Below are 18175 nucleotides of genomic sequence, written 5' to 3'. Positions count from 1 at the left end.
AAAGATGGAATGTGAGAGAGGGAGACAGTGGAAGTTGACCTACACACACACACACACACACACACACACACACACACACACACACGAGAAAGAACTAAAAGCTATAGTTCCAAAAAGTTTACAATAGTGCTATGTTTGTTTTGTGCTTTTTGTTTGTTTGTTTTTCTGTTTCGGGTTTTTTTTTTTTTCCCCAAGACAGGGTCTCAGATAATTTAGGCTGGTCTTGAACTCCCTAAATAGTTAAAGATGACCTTGAACTTCTTTCTGATCCTCTTGCCTCTACCTCCCAAGTGCTGGGATTACAGGTGTCTGATTCTTGTGCTAACAGTGAGAGAGAGAGAGAGAGAGAGAGAGAGAGAGAGAGTCTGTGTGTCTGTGTACTCCTGCATGTGTGCTCAGGCCAGAAGCTGACATCAGCTGTGTTCCATGATCAATCTCTACTGTATATTAAAAAATTTTCTTATGTGTATTGTGTTGGGTGCATATATGCCACAGTGTGTATGTGGAGGTCAGAGGACAATTTGCTGGAGTCAGTTTCCTCCTTTCACCATGTGGGTCATCAGGCTTGGTGACTGACACCTTTACTCACTGAGCCATCTCACTGTCCCCTCCACTGTATCTTTTGAGAGAAGGTTTCTGACAGAACCCAATGCTCACACCAACTGCCTAGACTGGCTGGCCAATGAGCTCCAGGGAGCTGTGTATCTGTACATACACACACACACACACACACACACACACACACACTCCCTGCCTCAGTGTTGGGGTTACAAATGTGAGTAACTACATCCAGCTTATACGTGGGTGTCAGGGATCTGAACTGAGGCCTCATGCTTGCATACAGACACGTAATCAACTGAGACATTTCTCCATGTCCCCAGTGTGCTGACCTTGGCTGCTCCAGACAAAACAATGGAACATTAGTCATCAAAATCATGACAGAAATAGCAGCAGAAAATTCAAAGAGTAACAAGGCATGCTGCTGGGTGTGTCCTCCCAGCACTTAGGAAGTAGAAGCAAGAGGACTGAGTTCAAGGAAAGCCTGGGCTCATTACATGAGACCCTGTCCCCCAAAAAAACAAGAAAAGAAGAGGAGGAGGAGAAGAAGAGGAGGAGGAGGAAGAGGAGGAGGAGGCCATACAACATGTAAAATGTAGATGATAAGGTGAATGGTGTAAAATAGGGATTGGTGGGTCAATGAGATGCCTCAGTAGGTAAAGGTGCTTGCCACCAAGTATAACACTCCAAATTCAATCTCTGGAATCCACAAGAACCCAAAGAACTCCCAAAAGTTGTCCTCTGACCTCTAAATTTGAGCCATGGCACACATGTACCCCCTACCTCTGCCAAGACACACAATGTAAAAAGAAAAGGGATTGGTGATCTGAGAATGGAAATGGACTGAATAACTAATCCTTTGTGTCAAGAAAAAAGAAACAAAGAATTAATGCTATTGAGATATTGTAATTACTACTACAATGAAGATCTGTTCAGGAAAGTCTCCAAAGTTCTGATGGTTAATTGTCACTGTCAATTTGACTAGATTTAGAATCACCTAGGAAACAAGCCCCTGGGTATGTTAGTGAGGAAGTTTCCAGAAAGGTTTAACCAAGATGGGAAGCCTGGGCTTGAATGTGGTAGCACCATCCCATGGACTGGGGTCCTGGACTGAATAAAAGAAAGTGAGCTGAGCACCAGCATTCATCTCTCTCTGCTTCCTGACTGTGGATGCCATGTGACCAGCTGTCTCACGTTCCTGCCACCATGCCCTCTCCACCATCATGGACTACGGACTGCACCTGTGAATTGTGAACCAGAATAAATCCTTCTCCCTAGGTTTCTTCTTCTCTAGTATTTTTTTACAGCAACAAGAAAAGTAACAGAAGTTTTTATGAATCAGGATTATTCTAATATGACTCAGCAGTTAAGAGTACATACTGCTGCTCTCCAGAGGACTTTAGTTTGGTTCCCAGCACCTATATCAGGTAGTTCACAACTGCCTGTAACTCCAGATCCAGTAGTATCTGATATGTCTGACCTCCTTGGGCACCTGTACTCATATGCACATACCCACAGATGTATACATAATAAAAACATTGAAAAAATAAAAGAACTGTGCAGGACTGGAGAAATGGCTCAGCGGTTAAAAGCACTTGCTGCTCTTTCAAAGGTCCCGGGTGTGGTTCCCAGCACCCATGTCATCCAGCTCTCAACCATCTGTAACTGCTAAGGCAAGAATAGCATAACAAGACCCAATCAATCAATCAATCAATCAATCAATCAATCAATCAGTAAAATGGTTAACTCCCAGGTTTCAACACCAAAAAAAAACCAAACAAATTAAAAAGCTAAAAATCAAAACTATCCATTTTATCAGGGAATATATTACTAATTTTTTTAAATTCAAACATGTTAATTTAAAACTGTTTTGCTTTACAAAGATAATATTGGAAGTTGAATAATACTGGAGAGATGCTCAGCATTAATAGCACTGGCTGCTCTTGCAGAGGACCTGGGGTTTGGTTTCCAGCATCCACTTGGCAGCTAACTCCAGTTTCAGGGGATCCATCTGCAACTCCAGTTTCAGGGGATCTGATACCTTCTTCTGGCCTACATGAGCATTGCACATACGTGGTGCACTTACATGCATACAGGAAAAACACTCATACACATAAAATACAAATAAATAAGTTTTTAAAAGTAAAGTCCTAATCCATGCAGATGATAATTCTTACCCATGGAAGTAATACTCCCATAGTTCTCCTTCCTGCCATCCCTATAAAGAGACTTCTGGGACTGGTCCAAATGTCCCCATTCCTCCAGGATGAAGGACACAGCTACATCAGCCACATCTTCAATTTTCACCAACTTCTGAAACGGGAGATCTCTGCTAAATTCCTACTCCCTAGGTTCAAATCTGGAGTGAGAGAAAGACCTGGGAGCACTAAGGACAGAATCAGGAGACACTGTGCACCAAAAAGGGAAGTATTGAGCAGAAAGGAAAAAGACAGAGGGAATGGATGGATGGTTCCAACCCCAGATGGGCCTGGATGCAAGTTAAAGACTGGTAAAGATGACGTCATATTTTTCAACTTGACACAACCTAGAATCACCTGGGAAGTAAGTCTCAACAAAGGATTGTCTAGATCAGGTTGGCTTGTGGGCATGTCTGGGCGGGGTCTTTGCTTAACTGGGTTTACTGAGGTGAGACAATCCAGCCCACTGTGAGCGAATTTGTCAACGCCTTGGCTCCTGGACTGTGTCAGAGTAGAGAAAGCCTGCACAGCATGAGGCATGCGTGCATTCCCTTCTCTCTGCTCTTGACTAAGGGTGTGATCTGAATGGCTGGTCCAAGCAACTTTCCCAGTGCTGGCCTGTAACCTGGAATTGTGAGCTAAAACAAACCTTTTCTTCCCTAAGCTTTCTTTGTCGGGGTATTTTGTCACAGCAAGTGAAAACAAAACTAGGACGGATGGGGATGGAAGTGGAGAAGAGGGATGGGTCTTCACGGAGGGCAGAGGAGTGCCAGCTCACCTGGGACCCAGTTGAGAGGAGTGAGGCTGTCAATTCCTGGCTGTCCTTCAAGGGAAGGGAAGGAACTTGGAGAACAGGAAGGGCTGAAGGAAGAGAAAAGAGGTGTAAGTGAGAGCATCTGCTCAGGAGCCATCAAGTCCCTTCTCTGCGCACACGCAGACACCGACCCCTTGTGTACCAAGGCCAAATCCACCTTGGCTCTCGAGACCCTACACATTCTGGTTCTGTCCATATTTATCTTCTTATTCCTCCTTCTCCAAAAAAACCAGACTCCCACACTGGTCAAGTGAATCCCTACTGGGCCATGCCACCACTATCACAGTAGTTCCTGGGGCCCAGGGCTTTACAGACTGCAATGTTAAACAAGTCACCTCAAGATCTCAGTGCAGAGCACACTCTGTCTCTAGACCCAAGATTTTGGCTCATTTTTTTTAAGACCGGGTCTCCCTATAGCCTGTGCTGGCCTGGAACTTACTCAAACTCACAGAGATCCATCAAGGATCTGTCTCTGCCTTCTGGGATTAAAGGTGTGTGATACCATGCCCAGCATTTTTTTTTTTTTTCTTTTTGAGACAGGGTCTCCTAGGTTGGCCTTGAACTCACTATGTAGCCAAGACTGGCCTTGAACTCTTGACCCTTGTGCCTCTTCATCGCATGTACTGGGATGACAGGCATACAGCCCTCATTTCTTTTTGTTGTTTTGGTTCTTAGACAGGGGCTTACTATGTGGCCCAGCCTAGCCTGGAACTCTGAAGCCTCCTGCCTCAGGTTCAGTACTGGATTACAGGCTTGTGACACCACACCTCAGTGACAATTTGCATTTCTAACAAGCTCCCAGGTGAGGGTTGTGTGGCTATTTCACAGTTTGGATTAGCAAAGGCCTCCATCCACAATCTCTCTCTTCAAGGAATTTTCTGGTTCATTTATATTTACTCAAAAAAACACATTAGTTTTACTCAGTATTATAAAGAAAAGGAAGATAAGCTGGGAGTCCTGGCACACATCTATAATCCCAGCACTCAGGAGGGAGGTAGAGGTAGGAAGATCAAGAGAGCCAGGCCAGCCTAGGGAATGTGAGGCTACCCTGGGCTACAAGAGGCCTGCTTTCAACCACCACCACCTTTCACACACAAAAGAATAGGTAGATAAAACAATTATAAAAAAATATTTTATTTATCATTTTTATTTTATGTGCATGAATGTATTGCTTGCATGTACATAAGTGCACCATGTCCTGCAATACCCACAGCAGTCAGAGGAGGGTATCGGATTCCCCTGAAACTGGAGTTAGGACGGTTGTTAGCCATCATGTGGGTGCTGGGACTCGAACCCAGGTCCTCTACAAGAGCAACCACTGCTCTGAATCCCTGAGTCATCTCTTGGGCCCCAGTAAAATAATTCTTGACTTCCAAATTTGTATTTGGGCCTGGAGAGATGGCTCAGCAGTTAGGAGCATTTGCTTCTCTTGCAGAGGACCTGGGTTTGGTTCCCAAACAAACTAACAACTGTCAGTACCTCCAGTTCCAGGGGATCTGACACCCTCTTCTGGCCTGTGTGGGTACTAGGCACACACATGGTGCACATACATACATACGTGCAGGCAAACATTCACACATCTAAAATAAAAATAAATAAGTCATGTCGGGCATGATGGCACACACCTGTAGTCCCAGCACTTGGGAGGCAGAGGCAGGCAGATCTCTGTGAGTTCAAGGCCAGCCTGGTCTCCATATCGAGTTCCAGGACAGCTGGGACTACAGGGAGGCCCTGTCTCAAAAAGACCAAAAAATTTTTAAAAATAAATTGAAAATTGTACTCAGAATTTATTTTACTTTGTGTATAATAAATATTTTGCCTGCATGTATGTGTGTGTACCCAGTGTTTGTGCAGTGCCTGCAGATGTCAGAAGAGGGCAAAGGAGCCTCCATGTGGGTGCTGGGAATCAAATCTAGGTCCTATGCAAGAGAAACAAATGCTCTTAACTAGTGAGTCATCTCTTCAGCCCTCACTCAACAATTTAGACCTCACTACAGTTGTCAGTCTTAGAGATCTATGCCTAGATGGGGCCTTATTTATCAACACTTGATTTATAAGGGCTGGGAAATAAGCCATGACACAAAAGGAAGGGATGCTGGTTAGAAGTGGAAGCCACAAACGAGAGGGCTGTAAACCAGGAGTGGCTGAAGAGCCAAAATAAGTCTCAAGACACACGCTGAATGCCAGTTCAGATTACAGTTCATTATAGCAGAAAAGTCAGCGCAGCACAAGCATGAAGCAGCTGGTCACCTTGCATCCCATCAGAAGGTAGAGGAGCAATGGGCTCTCGGCTCCCCTCCTTTTAGTATGGCTCCACCCACAGTGGCAGGACTTCCCACTTCAATTAACCTGATCAAGGTGATCAGGTATGCCCAGTGGCCCATCTCCCAGGTCATTCCAGATCCTGTCAAGTTGACAAAATCATCAAAAACCTTCTGGTTTCAGGACTTACACCTACAGACTGTGCCATAAATACACAAATATATAGCTGGAAGCTAGGATCTACTTTGGGAGAGAATATGCAGTCTTTCTTTCTGAGTTTGGGGTACCTCACTTAGTAGTTTCCATTTATATCCATGTTCCTTCAAAGTTCATAATTTCATTTTTCTTTATGGCTGAATAAAATTCCATTGTTCATGCATTAAAATTCATGTACCGGCGATGGAGAGATGGCTCAGCAGTTATGAGCACTTGCTGCTGTTCAAAGGACCCGGTTCAGTTCCCAGCACCCACATGGCAGCTAGCAACTGTCCATAACTCCAGTTGTAGGGGATCCAATGCCCTCTTCTGACCTCCACAGGTTTGTATGCACGTGGGTGCACTTAGACACACAATGCTGGCAAATCAATTACACACATACTGTGAACAGAGTACCAATGAGCATGGGCAAGCAAGTCTCTCTGGTCACATTGCAGACCACTGACTTACCTGAATTGATGTTGGAGACACTGATTTACCTAATCTTGGATGAAACCTCAGATCAAGAATGACTATGTGGCAAAAGCTGTGTAGGCATGTGTGCTGAGAGACAAAGGAACACAGTGCCTCTACCCCAAACTATATAAAGAAGTAACGCTGACTGCTGGTCACAATGCCCTGTTAAGCTTAGCTAGTCTTCACTGTAGTCTTTGTTTCAAAATAACATGCCTGCTGGGCCTGGTGGCACAGGCCTTTAATCCCAGCACTTGGGAGGCAGAGGCAGGTGAATCTCTGGGAGTTCAAGACCAGTCTGGTCTACGTAGTGAGTTCTGGCAAGCTGGAGCTACAGGGAGACTGTCTCAAAGACAGAAAAATGAAACAAAACAAAATAATATACCTAAGGACCAGGCATGATGGTGCACACCTTTAATTCCACCCTGGGGAGGTAGAGGCAGGCAGGTGGATCTCTGTGCGTTTAAGGCCAGCCTGGTCTAATGGTGAGTTCCAGGCCAGCTGGGGCTACAGGGAGATCCTATCTCAAAAAATACCAAAACAACAAAAACATACCTAGAAACCTTGAGGAAGCTTTCTCAAGACTGACTACTGAATTAAAGTCATAGCAGTGTTTAGGGGGGGTATGGTAGTGCACGCCTTTAGTCCCAGCACTTGGGAGGCAGAGGCAGGCAGATCTCTGTGAGTTCAAGGCCAGCCTGGTCTATGTAGTGAGTTCCAGGACAGCTGGGGCTACAGGGAGACCCTGTCTCAAAAGACAAAAAAAGTCAGTGTTTGCCGACCTATGCAGGTTAAAGCATAGGGACAGGAGCTAAGGCCTCTGTTCACTTAGCAGAGCTTCTTGGTCCCCCACTCTTGAGATTCTAATCACATGTTGAGTCTTTCCTTCATGCTGTGCTTCCCTCCTCACAGATTCTCTGACCCCTGCCATGCTGGATGTAGTATGGTAGTAGAGTCCTTTGGGTCTACGCCCAGGAGTTGGAGAGCCAGGTTATGCCATAGTTCTACAGAGACCTTTGGGTCTACTCTCAGGAGCTGGACAGTCGGGTCGTACCACAGTTCTAGTCTTACTTTCTAAAGATTTTCATTTGTTTTGACAATTGCATATATGAATACAATATATCTTGACCATGTCTACCCCCTCCTCTCTTATCCCACTCCCCTAGACTCCTCCTAACACATCGACCTCCCACCTTCATGTTCTCTCTTTCTATCTCGTTTAGTCCACTTAGTGCTGCTTGTATGCACATAGTGTGGGTCATTCACTAGAGCATGGGCCACCTACCAGGGGCCACACCCCCAAGAAAAATGATGCTCCCTCCCCCAGCAGCCATGAATAGCTCATCAGCTAGGGATAGAAACTTGTGAGCCCCTCCCCTGTATTTAAAACTATTTATATATGTATTTATTACTGTGTGTGCATGCTGTTACATGAACTGTGGGCATACATGTACCATGGAGGTCAAAGCACAACTTTGGAAAAGAGTTCTCTCCTTCCACTTTGTCAAAGCAGGGTCCTCCTGTTTTTGCCATACCACATACTCCAGACTGGCTGGCCCTTGAGTGCTGGGCCTGTTTCTGCCTCCCATCTCACTGCAGGAGTGCTGGGATTACAGATGTGCTTCACCACATCCAGCTTTTTTTAGGAGGACTTTTGGGAACAAACTTGAGTTGTTAGGCTTGCACAGTAAGCACTTTTACCCACTGAGCCATCTCACTGTTTTTGAGCCAGGATCTCACTGAATTTTTCCACTATCCTTTGGATTTTTTTGTAAGTTATGAATGAAACGGCCACAGATAGATAATAAATAGATAGATAGATGATAGATAAATACACTGATGGATAGAAGATAGCAAATATAAAGATACATAGATGATAGATGAAATAGGTAATAGGTGATAGATAATAGGTAGATAGATCAATAGATGACAGATAACAGATAATACATAGATGACTCAATAGACACAGATGATAAATGGTGAGAACTCTTTTTTTCTGGTACTCTCAGGGCTAAATGAGTTTGTACAGATAAAATGCTTAGACTGGCTTCTGCATAAAACACACACCCTCAGGTGTCATTTCCCAGGTTCTATTTACCTTGTGTTTTGGGTTTTTTTTTAAATATTTTATTATTTTTATTTTATGTGTATTTTATGTGTATGTGTGTATTGCCTGCATGTAGGTAAGTGCACCTATGTTGTACAATGCCCATGAAGGACAGAAGAGGCTGTTGGATCTCCTGGGACTGGAGTTACGGACAGTTAGCTGTCATGGGGGTGCTGGGATTCAAACCCAGGTCTTCTGCAAGACCACCCAGTGTTCTTAACCACTGAGCCATCTCTCCAGCTCCTCTACCTTGTTTTTTGAGACAGCGTCACTCTTGGCCTAGAACATCAATTCAGCTAGACTGACTGGCTAGGGAACCCCAGGGATCTGTCTGTCTCCACCTCCCCAAGGAAGGGATTAGAATCTCCAGATCCATTGGAGTCAGGCATAGTAGCTTACACAATTAGTCTCAGCTCCTTGGGATGAGGAGGAAGGATCCCTGGTGGTTCACCAGTTTGAGAACAGTCTGTGTCAAATATAACAAGACTGTCAAAAAAAGTCTATTGCCATTTAGAGCTTTGGATTTCAGAATTTTGGATGAGAAGCTGTGCATAAGGGACAGAAGGGACAGTTTTTCTGTCCCTTTCACATCTGTTTTTTTTATATGGGTCTAGGAATCGAACAAAGGTCCACATACTTACAGGGCAAGCAAGTTATTTTTTATTAATGTAGGCATTGAAATATTTTGATGGAAAAATCTGACCTTCACTGATATGAAACTATTTAAAGAATTTAATCAACATTGTAAAGCTGGAGAGATGGCTCAGTGGTTAATAGCAGTTGTTGCTCTTACAGAAGACCCTAGTTCATTTAACAGCACCTATATCAGGTGACTCACAACTACCTGTAATTCCAGCTACAGGGGATCGAACACGCTCTTCTGGTATCTGTGGATACTGCACTCATGTGGCATATATACAGACAAGCAGGCACACACACATGTTTTTAATATTGTATATATATTTCATAGCAGAAATATGAATGTGTATAAAACCACAAATCCTGCTGCTAGTGTAATAAGTGATGTAAATGAGATTGCTACACTAAATTTTCAGAGCCTAAATTCTCAAATTCTCTAAATTCTCTAAGAAAATCTCACAACCAGGCCTTCTGACCAGGGATTATGGAGCTGTGGATACATATCATAGTAAGCGTGATACTCAGCTGTTCAGTTTTCTTCCTTGAAAATGCAAATAAATTGGCCTGGTGTGGTGGCACGTGCCTTTAATCCCAGCACTCGGGAGGCAGAGGCAAGTGGATGTCTGCAAGTTCAAGGCCACCCTGGTCTACATAGTGAGTTCCAGGACAGCTGGGGCTATAGAGAGACTCTGTCTCAAAAAGACCAAAAAAACAAAATGCAAATAAATTAAGTCAATGAGAAGGAAGGATGAGAGAAAAAGGAAAAAGACAACAATTCCACAAGTTACTGTGAAAAGACCCTAAGTTCGATCCCCAGCACTGCACAAAAGAAGAAAGAGACAGAGAAGGAAGAGAGGGAAGGAGGGAAGGAGGGGAGAAGGAAAGAAACAAGGAAAGGGAGGAAGGGGAAGGAAGGAAAGATGGAAGGGGGGAGAGAGAGAGAGAGAGAGAGAGAGAGAGAGAGAGAGAGAAAGTGCTGATTCCAGTAAGACTTCAAAGAGAAGAACAGAGATGGCTCAGTGATTAAGAGCACTGGTTGCTCTTGCAGGAGACCTGGGTTTGGTCCCCAGCACCCACATGGTTGCTAACAACCACCTGCAAGTCTAGTTCCTGGGAATCTGGTGCCTCTCTGTCCTCTGTGGGAACCAGGCAGACAAGTGGTACACACACAATCATGCAGGCAAACACTCATACACATAAAGTTAAATTAAAATAATAAGTCTTTGGGCCAGGTATGGTGGTGCACACCTTTAATCCCAGCACTCCAGAGGCAGAAGCAAGTGGATCTCTGTGAATTCAAGGCCAGTGTGGTCTACAGAGTGAGTTTCAGGCCACCTAGGGCTATAGGGAGACCCTATCTCAAAAAGACCAGGAAAAAATAAAAGACTTTACAGAGAATGATCTCAAAACAAATAAACTAAAGAACTGAAGAATTTTCACATAATCACTAATACAGCAAATTCTATACAGAAGAGGTAGAAGACTGTGGAAAACAATGTGACATTTTGTGAAAAATTTCTATAGCTCTCTGAGCAGTACCTATATTAAGAGATGTCATCATCTTCATTATAGTTTTTGCTATTCCTCTTTTAGAGGAGCATGTCCTAAGGATGGAACTCTGATAAATATATAACACTGAGCTACATCCTGTCCCTATTACAGGTTTTGTTGGTTTTTGAGACAGGGTCTCAAACTTGCTACAGAAGACAAGGATGATGACTTTGAACTTTTAAATGCTCCTGCATCCACTTCCCAAGTGCTAGGATTACAGGTGTGTACCACCACACCATGTTTATACAGTGCTAGAGATGGAACCCAGGGCTTTGCCCATGTTAGAAAAGCACTCTACCAATTACAATACATCCTATATTAGAGCTTTTGCATAAAACCATCCAAGAAGCTGCCTTTTTCTCTCCTGATACAAGGTCCCCCTGTAGCTCCAGCTGGCCTAGAACTCACTATGTAGACCAGGGTGGTCTCGATCTCACAGAAATCCACCTGCCTCTGCCTCCTGAGTGCTGGGATTAAAAGTGTGAGTCACCACGCCCCACTGATCCCCTCTCTTGACATTACGGAAGCCAGAGTGTGCATGCTCTAGCCATGTCAGCTGCACTGAGTGTTGGAGTCTCACCATTTTCCTCCAGATGAGACTTCTGTGACTCTTGATCAGGCTGGGTCTCCACTGGCAGAAACTGGTGACCGAAGGACTCCTGCGTGGCTCCAGGTGGTACCATCTTCTGAAGAAGAGTGTCAGGACACGTGACAATCTAACAACCACAACTACAAGCAATCAGCAAAGTTATAGACAGGGATGGGAAAGAGCCCTTTAGAATCCACTGAACTGTCAACTTGTCCCCATGCCAAATATTTGACATGCAGTTAGAATAAGTTGGGCACTGATTAAACAGCAGTTTAATAAACATGGTTTACCTCTACCAGGAAAAGACTTCCATGGGACATACCCACATGTAAATACATATGAACTGTGCTACATGTTATGACAGGAAAGAAACACATTAACAAGACGGAACAGGTGAGACCCACTTTAGCCTGGGAGTCTAGGAAAGGCTGTGCTGTGGAACTGTTTCTTAAGCAAACACCTGACCATGTTAAGAAGGTAGCCACAGGGCTTGAGAAATTGCTCAGCAGTTAAGAGAGCATGCTGCTTTTGAAGAGGATCCGGGTTTATTTTCCAGCACCCACCCATGTCAGGAAGCTCACAACTGCCTGTAATTCCAGCTTCAGGGGATCCCACACCCTCTTTCGGCCTCTGTAGTCACTTGAATACAATTATGTGCACACTCACACAGACACACACTCATATTCACAACAGTTAAAATTAAAAATTGCTACTCTTAGCTGGGCATGGTGGTGCATGCCTTAGATCCCAGTACTCAGGAGGCAGAGGCAGGCAGATCTCTGAGTTCAAGGCCAGCCTGGTCTACATAGTGAGTTCAGGCCAGCTGGGGCTACAGGGAGACCTTGTTTCAAAAGAACCAAAAAAAAAAAAAAAAAAAAAGTTGCTACTCTTGCAGAGAACCCAGGTTCAGTTCTCAGCACCCAGAAGGCAGCTCATAACTACCTTTAACTCCAGTTCCAGGGGATCCAAAGCCATCTTCTGGCCTCCATGCCCCCATGGATGGACGGACAGACAGACACAAACACACAGATATATAAACACACACTCAGATAGACAAAAATTAAAAATTAAAAAAAAAGAAGGCAGGCAAAGGAAAAATAAGGGAAAGAGAGCCAGGTACAGATGGCACTATCAAACCCTCAGGCAAAATAAAATGTTTAGTCCAATTCAAAAACCCTGAGAAAGGGCATGGAGAGATGGCTCAGAGGTTAAGAGCACTGGCTGTTTTCAGAGGACCTAAGTTTGGTTCCCAGTACCTACATGGTAGCTAACAATCATCCATAATTCCAGTTCCAGGGGATCTAACAACCTCTTCTGGCCTCTGTGGGCATCGTATACACAGGTGCATTTACATACATGCAGGCAAAACACTCATACACATAAAATGAAAATAAAATAAATTTAAAATAAGAAACTTAAGAAACCCAGGGTGGGTGAAGTTTCAAGAAATGGGAGAGAAAAGAGGTTAGGAGGATCACTTTGGGACTCAGGATGTCACAGCTGGTCAGACCAATGTTAAGATTTAAAGCTAGTTTACATCCAGGGAGGTGGTCCTGCCTCTAACTCAGCCCTTGGGAGGCAGAAGCACGTAGATGGTAGAAGGTTCAAAGTCTGGTCTATACAGCAAGTCCCAGGTCAGACTAGGCTACACAGCAAGACTCTGTCTCAAAACCAAACAGAAAATGAGACTTGTTACCTGCCTTGGCCCTTGCTCCACCTAGAGTACATATATTCCAAGGCCCCCTCACTCCCTAGAGTCTGCCTACTCAGGAAGACATAACTCTGACTGGCAGTCCTAGAAGGTGTTAAAATCTGCACTCAGATAAAATTGCTGTTCTCACCCTTCTCCCACTTACTTAGGTTTCAAAGCAGGCTCAGTTTCAACACTTCTAAACAGGTCTGGTGGCAGAGGCCTGCAACGCCAGTTCCTTGAGACCAAGAGAGGAAGACTGAAAGCTCAAGACCAGCCAGGGCAACTTAATGAGGCCCGGTCTCAAAATTGGAAAGCAAAAAGAAGGCTCGGATAGAGCTCCCTGGTAGCCACCTTGTCTAGAACTCGAATCCTGCTGAAGAATGAGGGGAAACCTCTAGCTACCTTCAAACTCTTATAAACTGGTAGTTTTTGTTTCTGTGCTATAATATATCAGATAAGGAAAAGAGGGAGGGAGGAAACGAGGGAGGGAGGGAAGGAAAAAAAGAGGGAGGGAGGGAGGAAAGGAGGGGGGAGGAAGGAAGTCTGTTTATCAATAAGTATAGGAGGACAAAAAGATGCAGTAATAGGAAGCTATCATATCTTTAAATTAGCTATGGCTTTAAAATATTTTTCATTTAATTAATATGTTTATTTTATGTGTATGAGTGTATTGCCTGCATGTATGTAGTGCACCTGTGTCCGTGTTGTGCAATGCTATGGAGGTCAGAAGAGGCTGTCGGATCCCCTGGAACTGGAGTTAAGGATGGTTTGGAGCCGCCATGTGGGTGCTGGGATCAGAACCCGGGTCCTCTGCAAGATCAGGCAGTGCTCTTAACCACTGAGCCATCTCTCCAGCCCCTAAATCAGCTATGGTTTAATGTATTCCTGACAATAATAACAATAGGATTTTGAGGATGGTGAAAATTAAATAACTAATTATTTACTGCTGTCAGTGGCTCTGTTTTGTTTTGTTTAAAGACAGGGTCTCTGGCTGGAGAGATGGGACAGCAGTTAAAAGCACTTGCTGTTGTTGCAGAGAACCTGAGTTCGGTTCCCAGTATACAAGTTGGGAGTCTCACAACTGCCTGTAACTCCAGTTCCAGGGGACCCAATGGCCTCTTTTGGCCTCTGCACACACATGCATCTACCCCCACACAGAAATATACACATACATATAAATAAATCTTTAAAAAATTAAAAATTAATAAAATTAAAGACATGGTCTCACCGCAGAGCACATGGTGGCTTCTAGTTCAGTATTCTCCTGCCTTAGCTTCCCAAGTGCTGAGACTAAGGGCATGTTCCACCAAATTGAGCTCTATACAATCCTAAAACTTGTAAGGAAAAAAGAAGGGGCTGAAGAGCTGGCTCAGCAATTAAGAGCACTGGCTGCTCTTGCAGAGGACTCAGATTTGAATTCCAGCACCCACATGGCAGCTAACAACCATCTTCAACTCCAGTTCTAGGGGATCCGACACCCTCTTTTGACCTCCATGGGCAACGCATGACATGGGTGTGCCTACCGCTGCCTCCCGAGTGCTGGGATGAAAGGTGTGCACCACCATGTCTAGCAAAATAAAAATTTTTATAGATTTTAAAAATATTTTATTTATTATTTTTATTTTATGTGTATAGTGTATTGCCTGCATATAGGTAAGTGCACCAGTGTCATGCAATGCCTGTGGAGGTCAGAAGAGGCTGTAGCTGCCATGTGGGTGCTGGGATTCAAACCCAGATCTTCTGTAAGAACAGTCAGTGTTCTTAACTGGTGAGCCACCTCTCCAGCCCCCAAATAAAATATTTTTAAAAAAATAAGGAAAAAAGGGGCTGGAGAGATGGCTCAGCAGTTAAGAACACTAGTTATTCTTGCAGAAGACCCAGGTTCAAATATAGGCAAAACCTTGATAGGTAACAATAAAGATAGCATGTTAATCAGTTAAGGGAAAAAAGATTACTTTAAGTTTTCTGGGGGTGGGGGAGTGAAGACAGCTGGAGAGATGGCTCAGTGGTCAAGAGAGCTTACTGGTCTATCAGAGGACCCGAATACAGTTGCCAAAATCCACACTGAGCAGCTCACAACCACCTGTAATGCCAGCTCCAAGAGATCAGAAGCCCTCTTCTGGCCTCATGTGGTACTACACACACATACACACACACAAATAAATAAATAAATAAATAAATAAATAAATAAATAATTGATTTAATTAAAAAAAAAACTCATTGTCAGGCATGATGGTGCACACCTTTAATCCCAGCATTTGGAAGGCAGAGGCTGGATCTCTGTATGTTCTGGGCCAGCCTGGTCTACATAGCAAGTTCCAGGCTAGCCAGAACTACACAGTGAGATCCTGTGTGAAAAGAAACAAAACACAAAAACAAAAACCCCACTGCTGGTAGGTTTATAATTTGGCATAACCTCTATGAGGGACAACCTGAAACAGCTTTCAAAATTGTAAAAGTGGGTTGTCAAGATGGCTCAGCAGATAAAGGAGCTTGCCAAGCTGAGGTTGATCCCTGAGACCCACATGGTAGAAGGAGAGAACTGACTTTTGCAAGTCAGTTGTCCTTTGACCTTCACAGGCACACCAAAGAAAATTGCAAATGTACATCAAAAAACTGCAAATGTATTTCTGAGCCACCAATCTGATTTCAAAATGTTCATGCTACAACTAATGATATGTACAGTGTGCTTACGATGCAAATTTTGTTAAAGTAAACTTCAGAAACAATTTAAATTAGGTACGACTTAAATGGAAGAATGTAAACTTCACATAATGGTACATAATAGAGTTTCAAAGAGTGAGGCAGTTTGAGGCTGGAGGGATGGTTCAGTGGTTAAGAGCACTGGCTGCTCTTGCAGAGGACTCAGGTTCAATTCCCAGCACCCACTGGGTGGCTAACAACTGTCTGTAACTCCTGTTCTGGGAGATATGATGTCTTTTTCTGATCTCCACGGGCATTGTATGACATGATGTATTTATATATGTGCAGGCAAAACACTCAAACATATTTAAAAATTGGGGGAAAAAAGTGAAGCAGTTTTATTCCACTGACATTGAACAAATTAAGATATAGAGGGGAAAAGTGTGGGGTGCAGTGGCACGTGCGCAAATGCACTTAGAAAATGCAGGCAAGGCCCGGTGTGGTGGCATACTTGTAGTCCCAGCACTCGGGAGACAGAGGCAGGTGGACCTCTGTGCGTTCAAGGCCAGCCTGGTCTACACAGCAAGATCCATTCTCTGTGAGTTCAAAGCCAGCCTGGTCTACATAGGGAGTTCCAGGCCAGCTGGGGTTACAGGGAGACCCTGTCTCAAAAAGACACCCCCCTCAAATAAAAAAGAAAATGCAGGTAAAACACTCATACACATAAAATAAAAATAAAAAGAATCTGAATGCCGTACTGGTGGGCTAGGAATCTCTCCCTTGTGTGGCAGCTGCTTCTCCACTCACCTGTTGTCTGCGTTCCTCCAGTTCTCTTTGGATGCTTTCTATCACCGCCACCGCCTCTTCTCCGCTCTCAGGGTGATGTTCTCTCACCCAGGCTTGGAACTCTTCGGGCAGGATGGTCAGAAACTGCTCCAGCACCAGCAGCTCCAGGATCTGCTCCTTGGTGTGCAGCTCGGGCCTCAACCACTCACAACAGAGCACGCGGAGCTGACTGAGAGCCTCCCGAGGTCCCGGCGCCTCATGATACTGGAAATGCTTGAAACGCTGGTAAAAAGTCTCAAACATTGGCCGGTTGTACGCCTGCATCCAGGTGCAGTCTTCTTCTTCCACCTTCACTATAAGAAGGTCTTCCTGCTCCCGTGAAGTTGCAGCTGGAGGATCTAAGTCTATAACTTCTTTGGATTCCGTCATTATCATCCGAACTCCGAGTCCCTGGAGGCTGGCTGTTCCGCTTACCTAATTTGTTCTCTCTGCTCTTTAAGATCTGAAGGGCACTTTGTATACTGAACGACCTACTGATACATCGGGAGTTATTATCAGCAAAGAGAGGTGGCAAAGATGTCATCTATACTGAAGACGATCACTCAGCAAAGCAATTCACTTAAAAGTATGGATTACAGGTCAGTTGTCACTCCATCCATAAAATTACGAAAACAGAATCTATTCAGATTTTAAACAAGAACACCTTTAAAACGACTGGTATCAGTCTCAAACTAAAACACAGTCTTAGGGGTGAAAAAGTCCACATTTCTTATAAATAACGGGACAAGATTACTCCAGACACAGTCGTTCCTTCTTCCCAACATAAGCTAAAGTTAAGTCAAAATAAGGGTGAAAACCATTAAAAAGGTCATGTCTGGTCCCGGCTTTGAAGCATAAGGGCCTGACAGACAAACGGAAGACTTCATTAGTCCTAGAAGTACAGTTATAGGTACAAATTTGGGCCAGGATTACTCGAAATAGCCCCTGAGCCGGAGACAGAGACCGGCCTGGTCGCGGTGAGGGCAGGACCCCAGTCTGGACCCTCCCCGCTCCCCTCTAGCCCCTGAGTCCCGGGGACGCAGAGATCAAGCTCCCCGCAGCCAAAGCCAGGAAGATGGAGTTTCCCCGAGCACCGACTCCGACACTTCCCAACACTTCCTCGCCGGAAGTAAGCAAGTCCGAGCTTCAGCCATAAACCCCACCCCCCCCAGAGCGCTTCCGAGGCCTCTCTAGGAATCCCGGAGGTCCTCCGCTCGCAGCGGGAGGGAGGGACCACCCTGGGCCCGCCCCTCAACGGATGGCCAATCAGTGAGGCGAAACTGATGGGCGTGTTGGTAGGGGCAGGACCTCTGGGGTAGGCAACAGTTGCTAGCGTCTGATTGGCTCTGTGCAACTCCACCCCCAACGCTCTCCGTTTCTGCCAGTGCCAACCCCTCACTTAGCTTTAAATTTGAAACCCTTCGGGTTTTTACTCATCGGAACTTCAGTTACTGCCCCGCCTCTTTTCCAAACGTACCAACCTCTTGACGGCTGAGATTGGCTTCTCTGGCCGAAATCTCCAAGGTAACATCTCAGTGTGGCCGGCTCAAAAGCTGTCCGGACAACTCCCAGGAAGCACCGCGCTCCAGCCACACCGCCTAGCCAAAATGGCCAAGACTCTCCCTGA

At 44.7% G+C, this 18175-nt stretch overlaps 1 protein-coding gene across 8 annotated transcripts in view; it reads right to left on the bottom strand.

Moving 5' to 3' along the window:
- Zkscan5 (zinc finger with KRAB and SCAN domains 5) overlaps positions 1–17662 on the bottom strand; it is a 24975-nt gene extending 7313 nt beyond the window's left edge. The window contains exons 1-4 of one of the 8 annotated variants that reach the window (XM_008824060.3): positions 16531–17662; positions 11379–11514; positions 3535–3617; positions 2736–2871 (exon numbers count right to left, since the gene is read on the bottom strand). In XM_008824060.3, the coding sequence (XP_008822282.1) occupies positions 2736–2871; positions 3535–3617; positions 11379–11514; positions 16531–16944 (769 nt within the window). In that variant the 5' untranslated portion in view covers positions 16945–17662. Of the gene's footprint in view, positions 1–2735; positions 2872–3534; positions 3618–11378; positions 11528–16530 lie in introns of all 8 variants that reach the window. The other 7 variants (XM_008824061.3, XM_008824062.3, XM_029559103.1 and 4 more) reach the window with 7 other exon arrangements.
- Positions 17663–18175: the final 513 nt, after the last annotated feature.

This window comes from Nannospalax galili, unplaced genomic scaffold (assembly GCF_000622305.1).
Source record: "Nannospalax galili isolate Female #2095 unplaced genomic scaffold, S.galili_v1.0 scaffold809, whole genome shotgun sequence".
NCBI lineage: Eukaryota > Metazoa > Chordata > Mammalia > Rodentia > Spalacidae > Nannospalax > Nannospalax galili.
Note: the sequence above shows the minus strand (reverse complement) of the source record. Positions and strands in the feature narration are given on the sequence as shown.